Consider the following 18,295-nt stretch of genomic DNA (forward strand, 5'->3'; position numbering starts at 1 on the left):
AGTATATAATGTGGGTGTAGATAGCTTTTATCCTACCCATGAGAGATGGTCATTTAACACCTATGGACTGTCATATATACCTTTGCACATCTGCTGCATGAGTGCTTTATGCTCATCATTCCTGCCTGTATTCATCTCCCTCTAATTGGCCCTCTAGGAGAATCTGTCCTCCTCCCTATATAAACTGCAAAGCCAGGAAATCTACACCATCTTTGTGCTAGCCTTCCCCAACCAGGATCTGCAGGCGTTTGGAAGTATCTCGTTTAACAGGGACTGACTGGATTACTCACAGTGCCTCAAATTGGAGAGCCTACTTTTGCATTTTGTGATTCAATCCTCATGATTGGACTGTGCATTGCCAGCATTCATTAAACAATGTCAGAGGAATTAACGAATGGCATTTGCTCCTGGACAGATTTCTCAAATCATGAATTCTCAAATATGAAAGCAGTTTGCCTAAGGTTTTTGTTCCAGTGAGGAAGTCAGAACCTCTGGCACTGTTTGGTGATCTTTCTCCTTCTTTATGCCACAGTCTCTTCCAGAATTCTCCATTGATAAACCTTCACTCTTTATCTCACCTCTCAGATGGCCATACTGTTCCTGTCTTGTAGATTAAACTTCCAAAGGCTTTATTAGTACTTCCCTGCCTTCCTCTTCAGCAAAGTAGTTGCTACTGCTGTGGAGATCAAGAAACCCAGGCTTGGGCTTCAACTTCATCAAGTCTTGTCTTCATTATTTCTCCAGGACAGATCCATGATGCAATTGCCTAAGCCAAACATTGAATGCCAAGGGGTTAGCACACTTTTCTGGGTACCTGAAGTACTGTGAGTGAAGGCAGCTTAGTCGACGTCACACTGTCCTGCAAGGAAGGTCCTTTTGCTTGGTCCTCGCATGTCACTCCATATGGTATGGGAAGGTTTCCACAGGTCAGTCACAGTGCAGATGAAACCAGGAGATTCACTAAGACAGGAAAGCACTTCTGAGATAGAATAATCATGGGAAGATGTCTCCTCCATCCAACCTTCACTCCATGTCTCAGAGAGGTGGCCAGGGCAGAGCGTGCTCTTTGGTCTGGTATGGATTTGTATGCAGTAGAGGGAATCCATATCCCAGTAGACCCTTTGCACTCAAGCCTTAAAACAGTTATCAAAGTGTTTTAGACCAGACATTTGGAATTGGAAGGTACCTGCTGTAAAAAGCCTCCAGGGAGTATCAGTATCAGTATTCTTGAGTATCTTGGATGAGATTTCTAGAGAGTCTGTTGTGGGTTATCTAGAGTCTGTTGTCAGATGAATCATATTATAGTGCCTTTTCTGAGATAAGTGGGGTAGATGTCTGCATCCCATTGACTCTTGACCAGGCCACATTGTTGGATGATTGCAACCCCCTTTAAGGGAGTTCTATTCATTATAGCACTGTGCTCGCTGATTGGTACACCTACACTGCAAACCTATGCTCTGTCAGTAAACCTTCAGTGTTCCCAACCCTGTACTGTTGTCTTCCATGATTTCCCTTCCCATGTTCAATACTTAATCCAAATGGGACACAGAGGGTCGCCCTTGATACTCCCTTGTTGGATTACTACTGTGCATACAGCTTTATTATTTTTTGTCTTCCTCCTCTTCTTTATCTCTCCATGCATGGGTTGTGTCTCTAAATATCTGAAGACTATGAATATCTTAGATCCTTCTTAAATCTTTGGGCCATTCTTCTATGGAATAATTCTGTACTCTCCAGTTGTGATGAACCTGCCTCCCACTTCTCCAAGCTAAATGATTCTTCCACGTGCACCCAGGGAAAAGTACTCTTTCCCAACAGACACATATATTTCATGTTTCTCTCCCCCACCCCCACTTGATGGCACTTCAGAAAATCAACGCATGTTTCTTGTTTCCTGGAGTAATTAGATATTATAGTTTTTGAATAATAAATTAAAAAGTACATTTGATAATGATTAAGTGAAAGGGAAGTGGCCTGAAATTTGTGTGCAAAGCCTGACAGCAGAATTTGGGGTGTGTGTGTGTGTGTGTGTGTGTGTGTGTGTGTGTGTGTGTATCCATCTGTAATATTGGCCAGATATATTAGGTGTGAGAGCGAGCTGATGATGGGAGCATGTAACTTCCTCCGGCCTTCTTGATTTCCCCCATACCCAAATGCATTCACCTAGGAACCCCAGGGTTTCTTTTCAACTCTGGGACAAAGCTGGATTTCTTTTGATTTAGGAATGGCTTAAGAGTGGAAGTTCTCAACCTGCGGGTCGTGACCCCCACACTAGTCAGCTATCCTGCATATGAGATATTTACATTGCAATCATAACCGTAGTAAAATTACAGTTCTGAGGTACCAACTAAATAATTTTATGGTTGGTATGTGTGTGTGTGGTGGTGGTGGTGGGGTCACCACAACATGAGGAACTGTCTTAAAAGTTTGCAGCATTAGGGAGGCTGAGAACGACTGTCTTAGAGGATTTAGATTTAGGGATGCAAATCATGCTTTTAACTTTTTAAAGATGCTTTAGCAAATATATTGGAATATGTGTTTTAACATACTTTTGAGTAGTTAGCAGTGATGAACTTTTTCTTCCTCCTGACTTAATGAGACATAATATGGGGGTGAGGGGTAGCTTACTGTAGTTAAGTCCTCAGGTAAACCTCCAGATGATAATGTTCTTTAAAGTGATGTCAATGACATAAAACAAAGATGAACAGTCTGTGTGGTTTCCTAACAACTTCCCATTTTGCTTTTCAGGAGACGGAGCTGTTAGATCTCAGCCTCGTCAAGGATGCCAGGTGTGGGAAGCACGCCAAAGCTCCCAAGGTAGGAGCCTGTGCCTGTACCAGCTGTTGCTTTGATTCTTTATCTATGTCAAGATATCAATTAATTGCCCCAATTAAAAGCTTCTGTGTTGTAGCTGTTGTAATACACAACAGCCAGTGAGCCCTCCTCACCTCCAGTTTCATTAAAAGGTAGAAATAATGAGTGAACATACGGCCTTATTGCTCTTCATTTGTGGACAGATTACTCTCCTAAATTGGAAATGGCAAAATACTATACATTGTGAGTGGGAAATTTCATACTGACCCATGATATGCCTTGGTGATTAAAAATATTGTGTAAAATTACTTTCAGGCAATATGTATGAGGTGGTTATGGATTTTTGTGTTTAGACTTGGGTCCTATTAAGAAGGTATCTGAGTACATATACTCCAATGTTTCAAAACTGTAAAGTATTTTGAATAAGTTATGCTCGGCCTGTGTTGGTTAATTTCAAAGGCGTACGCTCTTTTGCAGAATATCATTTAACTCAGAAACATTGGTAGACATACATTTCTTTCCTTACTTCTAGCATAAACTGCAGTCATCCTAGTGAGCAGAGACAATACGAAACTCAAACACTGTGCAACTAAAACACGGACAAGTACAGAGGCAAAAGTAAATTCTGCACATTAGTAATGAGGGTGTTTTAAGACATGCTAAGACGGATGTCATTAGTTTGGGTTCGGAACACATTTTCTGAAGATAAAATTCAAATGCTGGGTGGAGAAAATGCATTTTTTTAACTTATCTAGGTAGTTGAAAACCCTTTGTTACTGGATATAATATTTAAGGCATTCAATACTTCTTTCCTCGGGGGGGGGGGGAGTGTATCGGCCAAGCAAGGAGGCAGGGGAGTTGCCATTTAGGAGTTTAAAATAGCAATTTTCTTTTTTAGGGTCTTCCCACAACTGCTGCTTAAGCCTCTAAAAGTCAGAACAGTTTCATTAGCATCCAGAGTGATCTGCTGCTTTGGGCGTACAGAGAAACCGTCAGCTTGAATAATTTCCCCTCACAGACATCTTTGCAGTCGTAGGTTGGTGCTGGCAGTCTGGCACCGAGCAAATACCAAATGCTGGGGTTAGCTGAATGGGTTAAAATGGGTGTCTAGAAAATGTGAAAAAAAATAATATTTAGAAAGGAAAAAAATCAGAAATGTTTGTGAGAAGGCTTCTAAATGTGTTTCGTGTGAAACCAATTTACCTTTTACTTTCTCATAGAGGGGATTTCCACGTCCTGGTCTTTGCACTTAGAATTAATATGTTGTTCGTGATGCAGAATTATTCCCGGTTCGGGGTTAGCAAAGAAGCTTTTTTTCTCCTTCAAACACCATTTCAGTCAGCTTTCATTGCCAGCCTGTTAGCTCAGTATATTCTATCAGTAGCTTAGCAGCAAAATGTGCCTTTTAACTAGAAGTTATTGACCTCACCTCATATCAATACTATCTGAGGACAGTTACATGCCCCACCTCACCAACTCCCACTGGTTTTCAATAGACCCCACTGTTCCCCAAATCTTAGGAGTCAAAGCCAACCCCCTCCCACAGGCTGGCGCTGGTCTCTTTCACTGTAAGTGAGCTCCCGGCTAGCTTATCAGTAAGTACTTGGTTTATGGATGCTGTTTGATAAATGTCTATTGAATGTTGATAGAGGACAGAAGTGGCATCTGCACTGCGTTCAGCTGATAAACTATGATTAGATCTCAAAGTGCCTCCCTTGGGGAAGTGCTTTCGAAACCCATACTGCTCAGCTTGTCTGTTTCTCCTAATGCTCTGGGAGACAAGGGTTGCTTTTTCTATGGGCCATTCTGCTTCCTTGCTGTGCCCTCCGACCTTTAGTCTATGTTCACATTGCCGAAGCTGGTTCTCTTCTATTTACCTGTGTCACCTGGCAGAGACACACTTCCTCCTCATAGGCTCAGTGGTAATGCTAGGTACCGAGTAGGGATGTTTTGAGGAGGCAAGGAACAAATCATTAACAAACTATTTGCACAAATTTAACTTCTCATAAAATCACCTGGGAAACATTTTTTTAAATGTTGTTGCCTGGTTCTCACCTCCCCACAAAGCCTGGTTTTCTAAGGACATTGTGGCTACAGATGGTGCCTGGCTTCGGGGTGTTGAAAAACACAGTTTCAGCTGAGTTCAAACATCACTACTTTCATGTGCTGATGATATTGCCATCTTAAAAGTGGTGGCACTGAAGACAGGACTGACCTCCTCGACACCTGGCAAGGGCTCTATCCCTGAGTTATTCTCACCCTTCTTCCCAACCCTTTTCGAAAATATTATTTTAAAATTTCAAATCTGATTTTCAGGAAGTCAATTTTCATCTCATTTTCTTAAATTGGAGAAGTTGAAATGTCAGGAGTGATCTGGGTAGGCGTCTTGTTAAAGGAGCTGTGTGGATCCACAGGCAGTGAGGGAGAATGTGTCAGTGAAAGAGGCCTTAATTTGACAAAGATGACCTCTGTTCAACCTGCATACCTACCAACACAACTTATTTAAAATGTGTGCGATGTTCAAATCTTATCTACAGCTCAATTTTTGGCATCAGGGACCGTGATTATTTTTCTCGCCACCCTGGTGAGCCTGGCTTTCAGCTCCCCCTTCTCCCACACAGTGACACACTCAACAGCGCTTGGCTGATGTCAGGACAAGAGGGTATAGATGGAGAAGAATTTCACTAAAGCATTCCAGAGTGAGTCAGTAGAACACCTCTTTGAACGAGGTGTGTGGCCTGAGGTAGATGGCTGCTTAAAGGGTAGAGACCATGAAGAATGCTGGGATAAAGGCCAGGTGTGGTGGTGCACACCTTAATCCCAGCACTCAGGAAGCAGAGGCAGGTGGCTCTCTTTGAGTTTGAGGCAAACCTGGTCTACAGAGTGAGTTCCAGAGCAGCTGAAGCTACTTAGTGAGACCCTTTTTTAAAAAAATGAAAAGAAAAAACGGAAAAAACCAGAATGCTGGAATAAAGTTTGCAGAAATTAAAACAGGAAATTCAAAGTAAAAAGTGGAAAAACACAGTAAAATAAAGTTTAAAAAGTAGAACAACGTTGTAATGTAATGATCCTGGGAATAGGAAGGTTGATTTAGGCTGCCTCGTGTGAGCCCAGAGTGGGCTGTGTGCACAACAATGTGTTTTAAAAACAAACAAGACCAAGAAAACAAAAAGCAAACAAATAAACAAAAAAGAAGTAAAAAAAAACTCAAGAAGACAAAATTAAAAGGCAAACAAATAAGCAAAAGCAAACTAAGATATCAACCATAAAAAAGATGGGGTCATAAAAGGGCACAGAGACAGCCTGTGAAAAGCTGTTGACTTGGGAAAACAGCAATGTAACAGAACAGATCAGTGTAAGACTTCGGGTTGAAGCTTCTAGATCAGAGGAAAAGCGCCCGTGGAGTAGATGTTTATCAAAATACTAAGGCACCCTGCAAATATTTATCTGTGTATTTGTAATGCTTTTGTTTTTCACAGCATCTTGCTACATAAAAATTCAACGCTGGGCTGAGAATGAGCTGTTTACTGTGCCTGCTGTGATTTGAAATGACATTTTTAGGGAATGGAGAAGGCAATGTGATGCCCTGCTAATGAACTTAAGTGTTGACTTCCAGCACAGTGCATAGGGTGAAAATCTGCTCTTCTCTGCACAGCCTTTGTTCAAGTCACTGGTTTTGAAATGTCTCATTAGAGTGACTTTGGGAGACTTTACAGTCTAAATGTAAAAAACAGAAGGCACCTTACAGCTTTGTCTCTAAAATGCATAGCTCTTCCTCTCTCTTGTCTCTTCCCTCCGCTCGACTATCCATTTCCGAAGTGCACTTACTCGCCAAGCACTGCCGCACATATATCTGGGGTATGCTGTTCATATCCACTCTGTGGGCTGACTTCTAAAACAGGTCTGTTTTCAGACACTGACACGGTGGTGTCCGATCTATTAGTAGTTCTTGACCCAGCAGATTAATTTCATGGCTGGTGTCCAGCATTAATTGAAATAGACTTGACTGGAATTAAAAATTCAGTCTGGTTCTGGGCAGCCTTTCTCACGGAACGTTTTTTTGTGTACATTCAGTATCTCTTCCGGGTCATGGGGCAAAGTATATGTCTTTGCTATAAGGCTGCATGAGAAAGATTATAAGATGCAAATATGCACAAAAGGATGACATCATCACCTTCATGTTCCTTGGGATTTAGCACATCACTGGGTGTGCTGAACAGTAGAAGTAGGGACAAAGGGGCCTCAGTTCTGCTGTGCTACTGATGAGCTTCAAGATGGCGTGCGTGCCTTCCTTCTACTGAGTGTCACTTCCCCATCTGTTCAATGGAGGTGTTGTAGAGTTCTGGTGAGAAGAGTCCAGTTTCTGCTAGCCCTTGATTCCAAATTTTATAAGGGAATTGATCGCACTCAGTTGTTTCATATTATAGATTCTAGAACCAGTGCCCAGCAAATTGACATAACCTAAAACTTCTCTCCCTTGACATAAAATCAGGTAGACGTAAAGAAAAACAAGACCAAAGCTCATGAAAGTCACAGGATATAAACCAAAAGAAAATAATATTGGTGTTAATTACGGTTTATACATGGCTTCTGGTAAGTAATTCTAAATTAAATTCAGACTCCACGGGAAGAAAAGTCACAGTGACAAAGACCCCCCAACTTTATACCATGTGCTACCACCATGCTGTCTATATTCAGTTTTCAATGACACATATGGCAATATCTATGAGAAACATTACTAGGACGTGTCTTTTGAACTTTACTTTCTGTAAAGTGAACTGTTTCACACACTTTCCTGGCCACCAGATGCTTTGACAGAGAGAGGTCAATGTATTCCCGATCTGCAATGCTGATTACAATATGGATGCTGTGTAAATATCTAGGTCAATAATTACATTCTAAATTGTACATAGTATCAGCAGAATCTCACGAGGCCTATTAGGGTAAAATTAAATTTTAAAAATTGATTAGCCCTTGCTTTTATAATCTCTATGTAGAAAGTGATACTTTTATTATTACTATTTTTTAAACTATATTCTGAAGGGTTTAGCAAGGACTTCATGATTTCTAGGCAGCACGCACCTAGGCTCTGGGTGAAGTAACAGTGAACAAACAAGGCAAATAGCTCTGCTCCCTGTGTAACTTGTGTTTGAGAGTTCTTCAAGGAATGATCCGAAGCCTTGAGTTCAGACTTCTGAACAGTCTTTGGAACAGAACTGGTGGGCAATACTGTTGTCTGTGTTGAGATCGGACTTCAGCAAGTGAAGGAAGAAGCAATGGAGACTGACTGAATAGCTACTCTAGACATCCTAGATTGTAATGTGGGTGACTTGTTGGTAGCTGCTGAGGTAGCAAAAAAAAAAAAAAAACCATGGTAACATGTAACTATGCATTAAATATGAGAACTTGGCATGCATTGATGTGTTGGAGGAAAGAAAGAATTTAAAAAGAACTATTATGTTTACCTTGAAAAAATAGTATAATTGGTTTGTTATGTCCTGAGATTGGAAAAAAAAAGAGAAAAGGAATACAGTTTAACTGTATTCTTGAGTTTGGATCTAGATATTGGATCTAGATATCTAGGTCTAGTTTGGATCTAGAGTTTGGTTTTGAGTAATTAAATGGTTGCGTTGCCTGTCAAATGCCTAATGTTAAGAAGACTCAGTTCAGCGATGTCGGCCCTAGAAATGGATCTGTGGGTGTTTAAAGCTTGGATAAGGTGTCCTAGGGAATGTTTGAGTTAAAGGACACTAAGGCTAGGGGCGTTCAGTGGGTAAGAGTCCCTGTCTGCAAGCATAGGACTTTAGTTTGAATGCCCTCAGCATTGTCAAAAGCTGCAGCATAGTTAGACATGTCTGGGACCCCAGAATTGGGAAGCAGAGACAGGTGGGTCCTGAGATCCCATTAGCCAATTACTCTTGCCAAAATGGCAAGCTTCTGTTTGATTAGGGGGGCTTATTTCAGGGCACTAGGGCAGGAAACAAAGGACGAGACCCTGAAATCCTGTTCCAAAATCCACATACTCACTCATGGGCACATATCCCAGCACACTTGTATACACCATGCTCACATATGAAACACAGTGTACAAATACACACAGAGAGATGTGGATGGAGAGGCAGGTAGGAGAGAGGGGAGCAGAAGTGTCAGAACTCCATCTTAATGTCCATGGCACATAGACCTTGATGACTTTGTGAGGAGCCAGCAGAAGGGTCTGTGAACAGCGCTTTACCGAGGAGTTGAAAGCAGAAACCCGAGCGAGCAGGCGCTTATTGACCAGTGTCTCTCTAAGAGGAATGGAAATATGAAAATGCAGCGTATCCTTCCATCCGTTAGCCCTGAAGGGCTGACATTTTAACGTGCACTACATAAGCAAACCCTGAAGGTATTTGTCTAGAGTGAAATAAGGCATACAGAGAGGACAATGAAGGTGTGACTCCATTCCGAGGTTAGATAGCCAGAGTATTCCCATTCAAAGAGTAGAGTGGTAGATGCCAGGGCAGTGGGGCGGGAAGTGAAGGTTCTTACTTAGTTCAGAGCTCAGTTTGAGAAGATGAAGGGGCCTCATGGGTGCATTAAATGCTGGCTGCACCACAGTGTGTGTTTTTAATGCCTGAGACTTTTGTGAATCATGCCTTGAGTTAAGAAAAGGAAGTCAGAGAGAAAATAACAGACAAGAGCACCCATGTCCCTCAAAATGCATTTAAGAAAGTGAAGGTAGTTGGGGTGGGGGATGGGCTTCAAGTGGTATTTTCTCCTAGGTATTTTCATACTGAATCTTCCTGTTTAGGATACCCCTGCACAGTCTTTCAAAATCTCCCTATATCATGAACATGTCTTGCTAGTGTTCATAAAGGACTGTTTATTTAAGGGTTGTCACATCCCAAAGAGCTCATCATAGGATTTGGAAGCCTACATAGACTTCTCATAATGAGCTGTTATTTGGGTGTTCTACAACACTGGTTTCAATGAATCATCTCCGATGCTTGGAGTTAAAAAACAAGAACTTTATTCATTGCCCCTCTTGGTGATTATCAGCAAATTTGCAGACTTTGTCTAGATTTATCATTGTGTGAAACTGCAGACATAAAACCTGATGTAGATATGTGTGGGCTAGAAAGAAAGAATGAAAAAAGACACTTCATACAACAAAATCCAAGGGTTCCTGTTTTTTCCTAACCAGTTAATGAGATCAACCTCTCGCCCTTATTCTCAGCTTCAACCGTTTCTTAATTCACTTCACATGTTGCAAGAGCCTTTTCAGAGTTGTTTTTGGCATTCTGTTTCTATAAATGTATCTATGGTTTTTTACTAAATGGAAGCAAAATAGAGTGAAAATTTCTTAGAGTGTGCGTGTGTGCGCGTGTGTGTGTACGTGTGTGTGTGTGTGTGTGTGTGTGTGTGTGTGACAGCTATTCCTGCTTAACTTTCAATGTAAATTATATGGCGTGCTTCCTTTTTATGTTCATTAAATTCCATATATGTCAGTAGTTTCCTTGGAAACAGAAACCTTTATATAACTTTGGTAGCAGAAACGTTGGGATTCTGGGGTTGGTGAGAATGGGTGCCTATTTGTACTTGAAATCCTGTAGCTGTTTTTACCTGAGCCTTACCCTCAAGGACATTTTATAGTGGAGGCAAAAAATGACCCTGAAAGTGACCATTAAGGCGCAGCATCTTCTCTAATGGCTGGCAGCTTTTACTTTCTCGAAAGCATCTTTCAAATCTGAGGTCTTTACTGGGATGTTAGAATAAGTCCCCTTATTTGAGGAGATCTTAGTATGTCTCTTACCTACAGTTAAATTTGAATTTTTTGGACAATTCCTACATTATTCAGTGTATGTGCAAATCTATTTGTAAAATACAAAGAACTGAAAATGTGTATGCTTGAATTTATGTTCCAAGTTTTTATTATGACAAAACTCTTACCTTAGTGCCTTCCTATCCAATAGTTTCCAAGGCACTTAGTTGTCTAGGAATGAAAGGAGGCCACACCTCTTCCAGGGGACTATAGAAGCTAAAGAATATGGTGGCAGACAATATGTGTGTCCTGGTTCCCAGTATCAAAAACATTGTTTATTGGAAGGAGTTAAAGTCTAGTTATCTTCAAAAGATTTTAGGTCTTGATAATAGTGCTTCTGTCTTATGTGACCTCAACCTATAAACAGTGTGCTCAACTTGTAGAGGTGCAGGGTAAATATCTAAAAATATTTCTCAATTTTAATTCTTTCAAGTGAAAAATTATGCCATCTTGTGGTTTTCATTGTAAAAAATAATTCTACCCATTGACCTGTACTTAAAGCAGGGCTTCTATTGTGGGTTCTAATATAAAGATATGAAAAAATACTTGGGGAATGATTGAAATCTTGGTGCCTAATCCACACCCAGATCAATTAAATTCTGACATGTGTTGTGGGGCTCAGACACTCTATTTCCTCTAATGCTCCTCTGAGGCACGCTTGTGTTCAGTCAAGCTGGAGATAAATTTCTAGGAGCGAAAGGTGCCAGCTTAAATGGATAGCTTTTCTTTAGAAGAGAGTGATTTCAGAATTATGATAGAGAAAGACACTGGGAATTTTCCTACAATCTTTCAATCTAGTCCTCTTTAAACTTGACTGCTGTTCTCAATTAAGAAAAATATGCATGTCCTATGGTTTCATTTCCTCTGACTACATTGGAAGATGTATGGGTTAAGACTTCAACACATGAATTTTGAGGGGGCATAATGCAGCCAAAAGAAATATCTCCTCACAGTAGTTTATGACCAAGTTTATGACTTACTTCTATAAAGAGTAACTGTGACCTAATAAAGATAAGTGATCTGTATTCATTAGAATCAATGTGACTGTCAAAGTGGAAGAGACCATGACAGTTGAGATCATTTTTAAGATCCATGTTATTGATTTTCTATGTGGCTTTACTGAAGAACATGGCTTTTCTGTTGGCATGAATTTTGTATGTCCTAGAAACACCATCGAGTGTCTTGGTGCACGGTAAATGCATAATAGAGCGTAGTAGCTACTGCGGCACAAACTCATGGGTGCGAAGCAGTGTGTCAAAGGCAATTAATTGCAAGCTGTACAAGCCAGCACACCATTTTCTATAGATGAGACTCGGTTTCTTTATCTGAAATGCAAGCATAATCGCAGTGTTTATCTTATCTCATTGCTGTAGAAACCCAAGAGGAAAATGCCCCAAGGACTCAACACAAAGGTGACATCATTATACCTGCAAGATATACTCTGTCTATTATTATTGATGTATGTTGGTAAAATATATAGGCAAAGGCATGTTAAAATTAGGAAATTGTCTTGTATATTGTAGAATTCCATGTCCTACTTTGGATTCCTTCTTATTGAGAATTGATTCCATTGTATCTCTGATTATTAAGCCTACCTTCAAATATATATTTGTAATATAGCTAGAAAAACAAATAAACTTGAAGTCTGACTAATTCTGGAGCCAGCCACCTATCCCAAGAGAACCGTTGTTGCAATTCTATTGTTAAGACTCACAGTACTTATTTAGAAAACCGTCCTAGTTTGCCAAGAGTTTAATAGATTTTTCTCAACAATCAAAATAATTTTAAAGCAGTTTGCTTCCACTTAAGAACATGTTGGTATTTCCCTCCTGCATTCTGAAGACACTGAAGCAAAATCCAAAGCACTGTTTTGAAATGAAATAACAAGATTTTGGGTCAGAGGGCCCCAGATTCAAGCCTTGGTGTACACATTAGTTGAGAGTTCCCAACCATGTACCTTGGTTTGCCTGGAAAGAGAGCAGCAACTGAATGGAGCTGTTGGTTGAGTTTAGCCATGGTGAATAACAAGACCACATTATGTTTGGCTGTAGGGAACTGCCCGTGGCTACTTATGTCTCTACCTGCTCGAGGTTTCTTATTGCTGTCTTTTTCACGGCTCTAAGTAAGACAGATAGATAAGTATGCATATATATATATATATATATATATATATATATATATATATTCCTTACACTATGTCCATTTAGGAGAGGAGATTCTAAAGTAATTTGACATAATGTCTAATACAGAAATACTGGAATGCTAATTGACAGATGATTTAAGGGATGAGATCGTTTTCAAAGGAGAGTGGAGTGCTTTGTAAAAATACAGAGCCGATCCCTCCAGTTCCTGACTGCTATTAGGACTCAGAGGAGATAGAGCACAGTGTTCATTTTTGTGAAGTGGGTGGTGTGATTGCAATGCTTGTGTCCCCTCAAAAATCCCTAGTGACCCTCAAGCACCTATGCAGTGTTATTAAGAAGGGATAAGGTCATGAGGGTTCCTTTCTCAAGAGTGGCTTATGGCCATTTTTAAAATACCCTTCCTAAAGCGTTCCATGTTTTCCCTGTCTGTCATGTGAGGACCCAGCATTCAGAGTACCCTCTTAAAGCAGAGGCTAGCCTTCATGAGACTCTGAACCTCCAGCTAGATATCTCCCTCCACCACAGTGGGAATCAAGGGTCTTTGACTCTCAAAACTCCCAGTGTCAGGCACTTTGTTGTCACAGCAGAAATAGTCCAAGACCCTGAGTTCTGAAAGCTGATGTACAGGTGATGTAATGGCATTAGAAGAGACCTCTGATGCTGTCCTCATTCAAGGGACTCCTATTCCATTGAGCAAAATAAAGGAGATGAACTAGGACTTCAGGAGTTGCCTTTCTATCTACCATAGACTTTCAAAATTAAAAGGCATACGAATCAAAATTGTTTTGCAGTTAGAATGCGTGATGCTGTAGGATCTGTGAGGCACCTTGGTAGAGTGAGGAAATGGAAGACTATGTTTAAGATTATTCTGAAAATCTGAAAAAAAAAATTTCATTCGTCATTCTGTGCTGTTTATGAAGTGTGTGTGCCCTCCCTCCCCCCAATGCTCTGCTCAAATACTTGATGGGTACTTTTGACTTTGGAAGGCAACTGGATCATGAAGGCTTTGTCTTCCTCAATGGACTAATTTACTGATAGCTTCATCAGAGGATTCTGCAAGGTGATATGATCATTGTAAATGCATCATTGGAGACTGTCCTTTGGGACGTTATCTTGTCCTGTAACTGTCACCTTACCATTTTAAGACATCATGAGGTGAGACATCTTGGCCACTTGTATTCTGGCCACCATACGATTTGCTTTCTCTCATCCTAAAGGAATGGGTCCAGTGTGTCGTAGGCTGCAAACCGGGAAGCTGTAAGTCTGATTGAGTATTTCCTCCCTTTATGTTGTTCTTCCTCAGTATTTGCCATAGTGGGGGTTTGTCCTGATAGTGGGGGTTATTCCAAATGAAAGCTGGTTCAGGATTGGTTATTTCTGTTCAAAATAATGTTAGCCAAAGTAACTCTTCTTTTTACAAGTGTTAATTGAAATTCAGTTTGATTATCTTTAGTTGAAATTAGGTGCGTTAGTCATTTTTTCTATTAAACCGGTTGTATTATTTTCATCCTTTAGGAGCTTTATGAGGATTTAATAAGGCTTTTCAAAAGTGCCCTAGATTAGGTCACATACAAACTGTTCAGGAAATTATACATTTGTTTTTTTGTATTGTCATACTTTCTAAAGCAGGAGTCAGTGAGCGAGTTTGTTTCTGTATGAATCATTCCCATGTAATATTGTTTGAAAGTGATGTTGTGTTTATAAGACAGTATCTATAATTTGTAAATATGGATATCATATGAAAATCTAAATGAAATTCATTTAAGACCCCTCATTTTACACACACACACACACACACACACACACACACATGATGAAGAATAAATACACAATTTTATGTTTACACATTTTAAAGTAACAATATTTAAAGTATACTCACCACAGAGACTATGAAAAAGAATAGTGTTTCCAATGTAAAAATAAAAGAAAGTGATTGAGTATATATTTCAGAAGAGTTAGTAGTTGATAGGCAATTGGAGAAGTTTGTTAAAGAATAAACTATATCACAACAAACTATATTTAATACTTAGTTTTTAGGTCAGTTGTACAAAATTTTATGATTTGAAGTGATTGTGCTTCCGTCAAATAATTGATCTGAAGTACACTGTAGAGTATTTGAAATATGGGGAATTGTGACAAGAGTTCTTATTATTTTCCATTCTTAAAGGAGAAATGTTACTCTAGTTTAGAAAATATGGAAAGTCAGGAGAGATTGAGTGTGCTCTGTAATGTTTTCCTAATATGTAACTGCCACACTAGAACTAAATTCTTCTAAGTAAATTCTTAGAAATGTTCCAGGATCTAGAGCCCTATGTGTCTTTTACTCCAGTCTCTTCATTGATCTGCAGCTACATTTGCAGTGTTCCTGCTCAGTTCAAGATTCAAAAGTGAAAGACGAAGCCATTGCAGAAAACAATACATTAAACTGAACCATGCTAGGGTTATAGTTCTGTGAACAGACGTTATAACCAAGGCAAGTTTTCTAAGAGGCAACATTTGAATTGGGGCTGGCTTACAGGTTCAGAGGTTCATTCCATTATCATCAAGGTGGGAGCATGTCAGCATTGAGGCAGACATGGTGCAGGAGGAGCTGAGAGTTCTACATCTTCATCTGAAGGCTGTTAGCAGAATACTGGTCTCCAGACAGCTAGAATGAGGGTCTTAAAGCCCATTCCCATAGTGGCACACCTACTCCAACAAGGCCACACCTTCCAATCATGCTACTCCCTAGACCAATCGTATACACACCATCACACAGGCTTTGCTTTGTAGTCTTAGCACATTTCTTATGCAAGCCAGCTTTAGATAATAAACAGAGGAAGTGGGGATCCTGAAGTTCAGGGATGTGCTCTTGGGGTGTTGGTAGAATCTTTGCCCTGGTTAATGGTTAAGAAGGCGAGAAACTATTGGTTCTAAAGCAGCAATCACCTCTGATGGATCTAAATCAATTCAAAATATTTCTTTAATCTTACCAAAATAACTTAGCATTAGTTGATATTAGTTGCATGTGACAAAAATATTCATGCACTATTAATCCTATTCCTACATGGGAAGAGCTCTAGAATTATACATTCGTGGCACCGATCGACTCCTATATGACTAAGAAGACAAAAAATAATTACTCCAGGGGCCATTCCTGAATTATTGCCTCAGTCTCTAAATGTGGGAACATGTATATCCAAAGGACAGTTAAGTATAAATCATGGAAAGTGACAAGGTTTATGTCTTTTATTTCATGAATGGCAGAAACTACAGCTGCTTCAAAAAACCAGCTTTTTCAAGAAAAAAATTGGAAACGTGAATCAGTTGCTTTAGATGCTGACTAATTCCAGACACACTGTCATGTATTTGCTTTTTAAAGAGCACACCCTGCCTAAGTGTGTGTTTCTGTCACCTAAGTAGTCACAGTATGCATCACAGTCAAGTACATCTACACACCCATTAGTTTTTGCCTCAAAGAACAATCTATTCATCTCAAGTTATAAAATATTTATTATTGATTTGTTTTTGTACAGTTAGAAAACACTCTTTGTCACCTTTGATGTTATTAGAAATTCTGCAACCAATCTGAATTAATCTTTTGATATTATTTCCATGCACTGTAATGCATGCGGTAGGTAATACCTTGAATTTGATTTGAGTTTAACCCATTTCCAAAGAGATATTTCTTATTTCTCCTTTCGTGCATATAATTCTCTTGTCGTGACAAATGTATTTCCTACCTAAATAGTTACTTGTTAGTTATATTCTCTATGAAATGCTTCCATAGCATAACCCACTTGAAAAAAACGCACCATTTCTTTGTGTTTCTGTTCATCTATTAGGGAGCTTTTTACTGGGCATGTGTGTTGCAAGGTTATTAAAATTAACCAATTTCCTGAGGAGTTATAATATTACTTAGCATTCACTTGGGTCCTTTTAATTATACTTATCCTCATCTTTAGAGCTTAAATTCTCTATTCTGTTTATCGACTTTATATTTTGAAGAGGTAAACTATGCACTCAACTCAACATTTCAGGACTGAGAATGATGGTCTTTTCACTCCTGTTCACTCTCCTTTCCTTTGGTTCCTTTTCACATTCTGAAAATCTCACTACACACACACACACACACACACACACACACACACACACACACACACACGAGTCTTTGCAAGAACAAGAGGTAATACACACCCACAAACACACACATGGAGATCTAGTCCTCCAAGGACAGGTAGTAAAAATAAACCCATCTTTTCCTAGTGATCTGAGATGCCAGTTTCTTTCAAAATATATAAAATGTGTCCTTGTTATTCCTGCATAAGATTAATTTTTTACTGTATGCCATACGTTTCTGCTGTTTTATTTTTTTAAAGCTATGTTACATGTCTAGTGATTTGTGTGTGTGTGTGTGTGTGTGTGCGTGCGCGCACACATGCATGCGCACAGGCACGTATTCATGTGTGCAACATATGTGTATCTTCTATCCATTGAGGACGAAAGTGGCCATTGGATTCTTTGGGACTGGAAATATAGATGGCTGTAAATTGCCATATGGGTACTGGGAATTGAACTGGGGTCCTTTGAAACATCAGTCCGTGCTCTTGAATGGTTAGGCATGTCTCCAGCCCCCTTTGCTATGTTAATATAACCTCAAAATGACTCGAAGAAGACAAGATCATGACATTCTTCTTTTTCCCTTTGTACAGCTCCACTGCAGAACTATCTCTGGTATTTTTGTTGTTATTGGTTTCTTTTTGTGCTTGCTTGCTTGTTTTTGAATCTGCCTTCTATGGGAAAGCTTTTCTGCCCACCCTTCCTGCCTGCCTGCCTGCCTGCCTTCCTTCCTTCCTTCCTTCCTTCCTTCCTTCCTCCCTCCCTCCCTCCCTCCCTTCCTTCCTTCATTTCTTTCTTTCTTATCTGTTTCTTTCTTTGCTTCTTCTTCCTCCCCCCCTCCGTCTCTCCCCCCTCCCTCTCTCCCCCTTCTGTCCCTCCCTCCCTCTCTCCTTCCTCCTCTCCCTCCTCTCTCTCTCTCTCTTTCTTTCTCTCTCTCTCTCTCTCTCTCTTTCTTTCTTTCTTTCTTTCTTTCTTTCTTTCTTTCTTTCTTTCTTTCTTTCTTTCTTTCTTCCTTTCTTCCTTTCTTTCTTCTTTGGACAGAATCTCGCTATGTAGTTCTGACTGTCTTAGAAGTGACTATGTAAACCAGGCTGGCCCTAAACTCCCAGAGATCCACCTGCTCCCGACTTACAGTGCTGCGATGAGAGGTATGCACCACACTTAGCTGCTGCTTGTTTCTTGATGAGGCTGCAACTGAAACACTGCTTTCCTTTACATAGGCAGAGGTCCAATTTCAGGATAAATTCCTGGAATTATTTGTTTTACTAACATTTCCTTCACAGAATTCTACTGTTTTTCCCCTATTTTTTTTTTTTGGTTCTTTTTTTTTTTGGAGCTGGGGACCGAACCCAGGGCCTTGCGCTTCCTAGGTAAGCGCTCTACCACTGAGCTAAATCCCCAGCCCCTTTCCCCTATTTTTAAACCTTTAATTTCATTT

The 18,295-nt window shown here is 40.0% G+C and overlaps 1 protein-coding gene across 2 annotated transcripts in view; it reads left to right on the top strand.

The window, feature by feature from the left end:
* Positions 1–18,295, top strand: part of Plcb1 (phospholipase C beta 1) — a 711,278-nt gene that overhangs the window by 201,346 nt on the left and 491,637 nt on the right. For both annotated transcript variants that reach the window (NM_001077641.2, XM_017591467.3), the window contains exon 3: positions 2,749–2,817. In NM_001077641.2, the coding sequence (NP_001071109.1) occupies positions 2,749–2,817 (69 nt within the window). The remainder of the gene's footprint in view (positions 1–2,748; positions 2,818–18,295) is intronic.

This window comes from Rattus norvegicus, chromosome 3, assembly GCF_036323735.1.
Source record: "Rattus norvegicus strain BN/NHsdMcwi chromosome 3, GRCr8, whole genome shotgun sequence".
In the NCBI taxonomy this organism is placed as follows: Eukaryota; Metazoa; Chordata; class Mammalia; order Rodentia; family Muridae; genus Rattus; species Rattus norvegicus.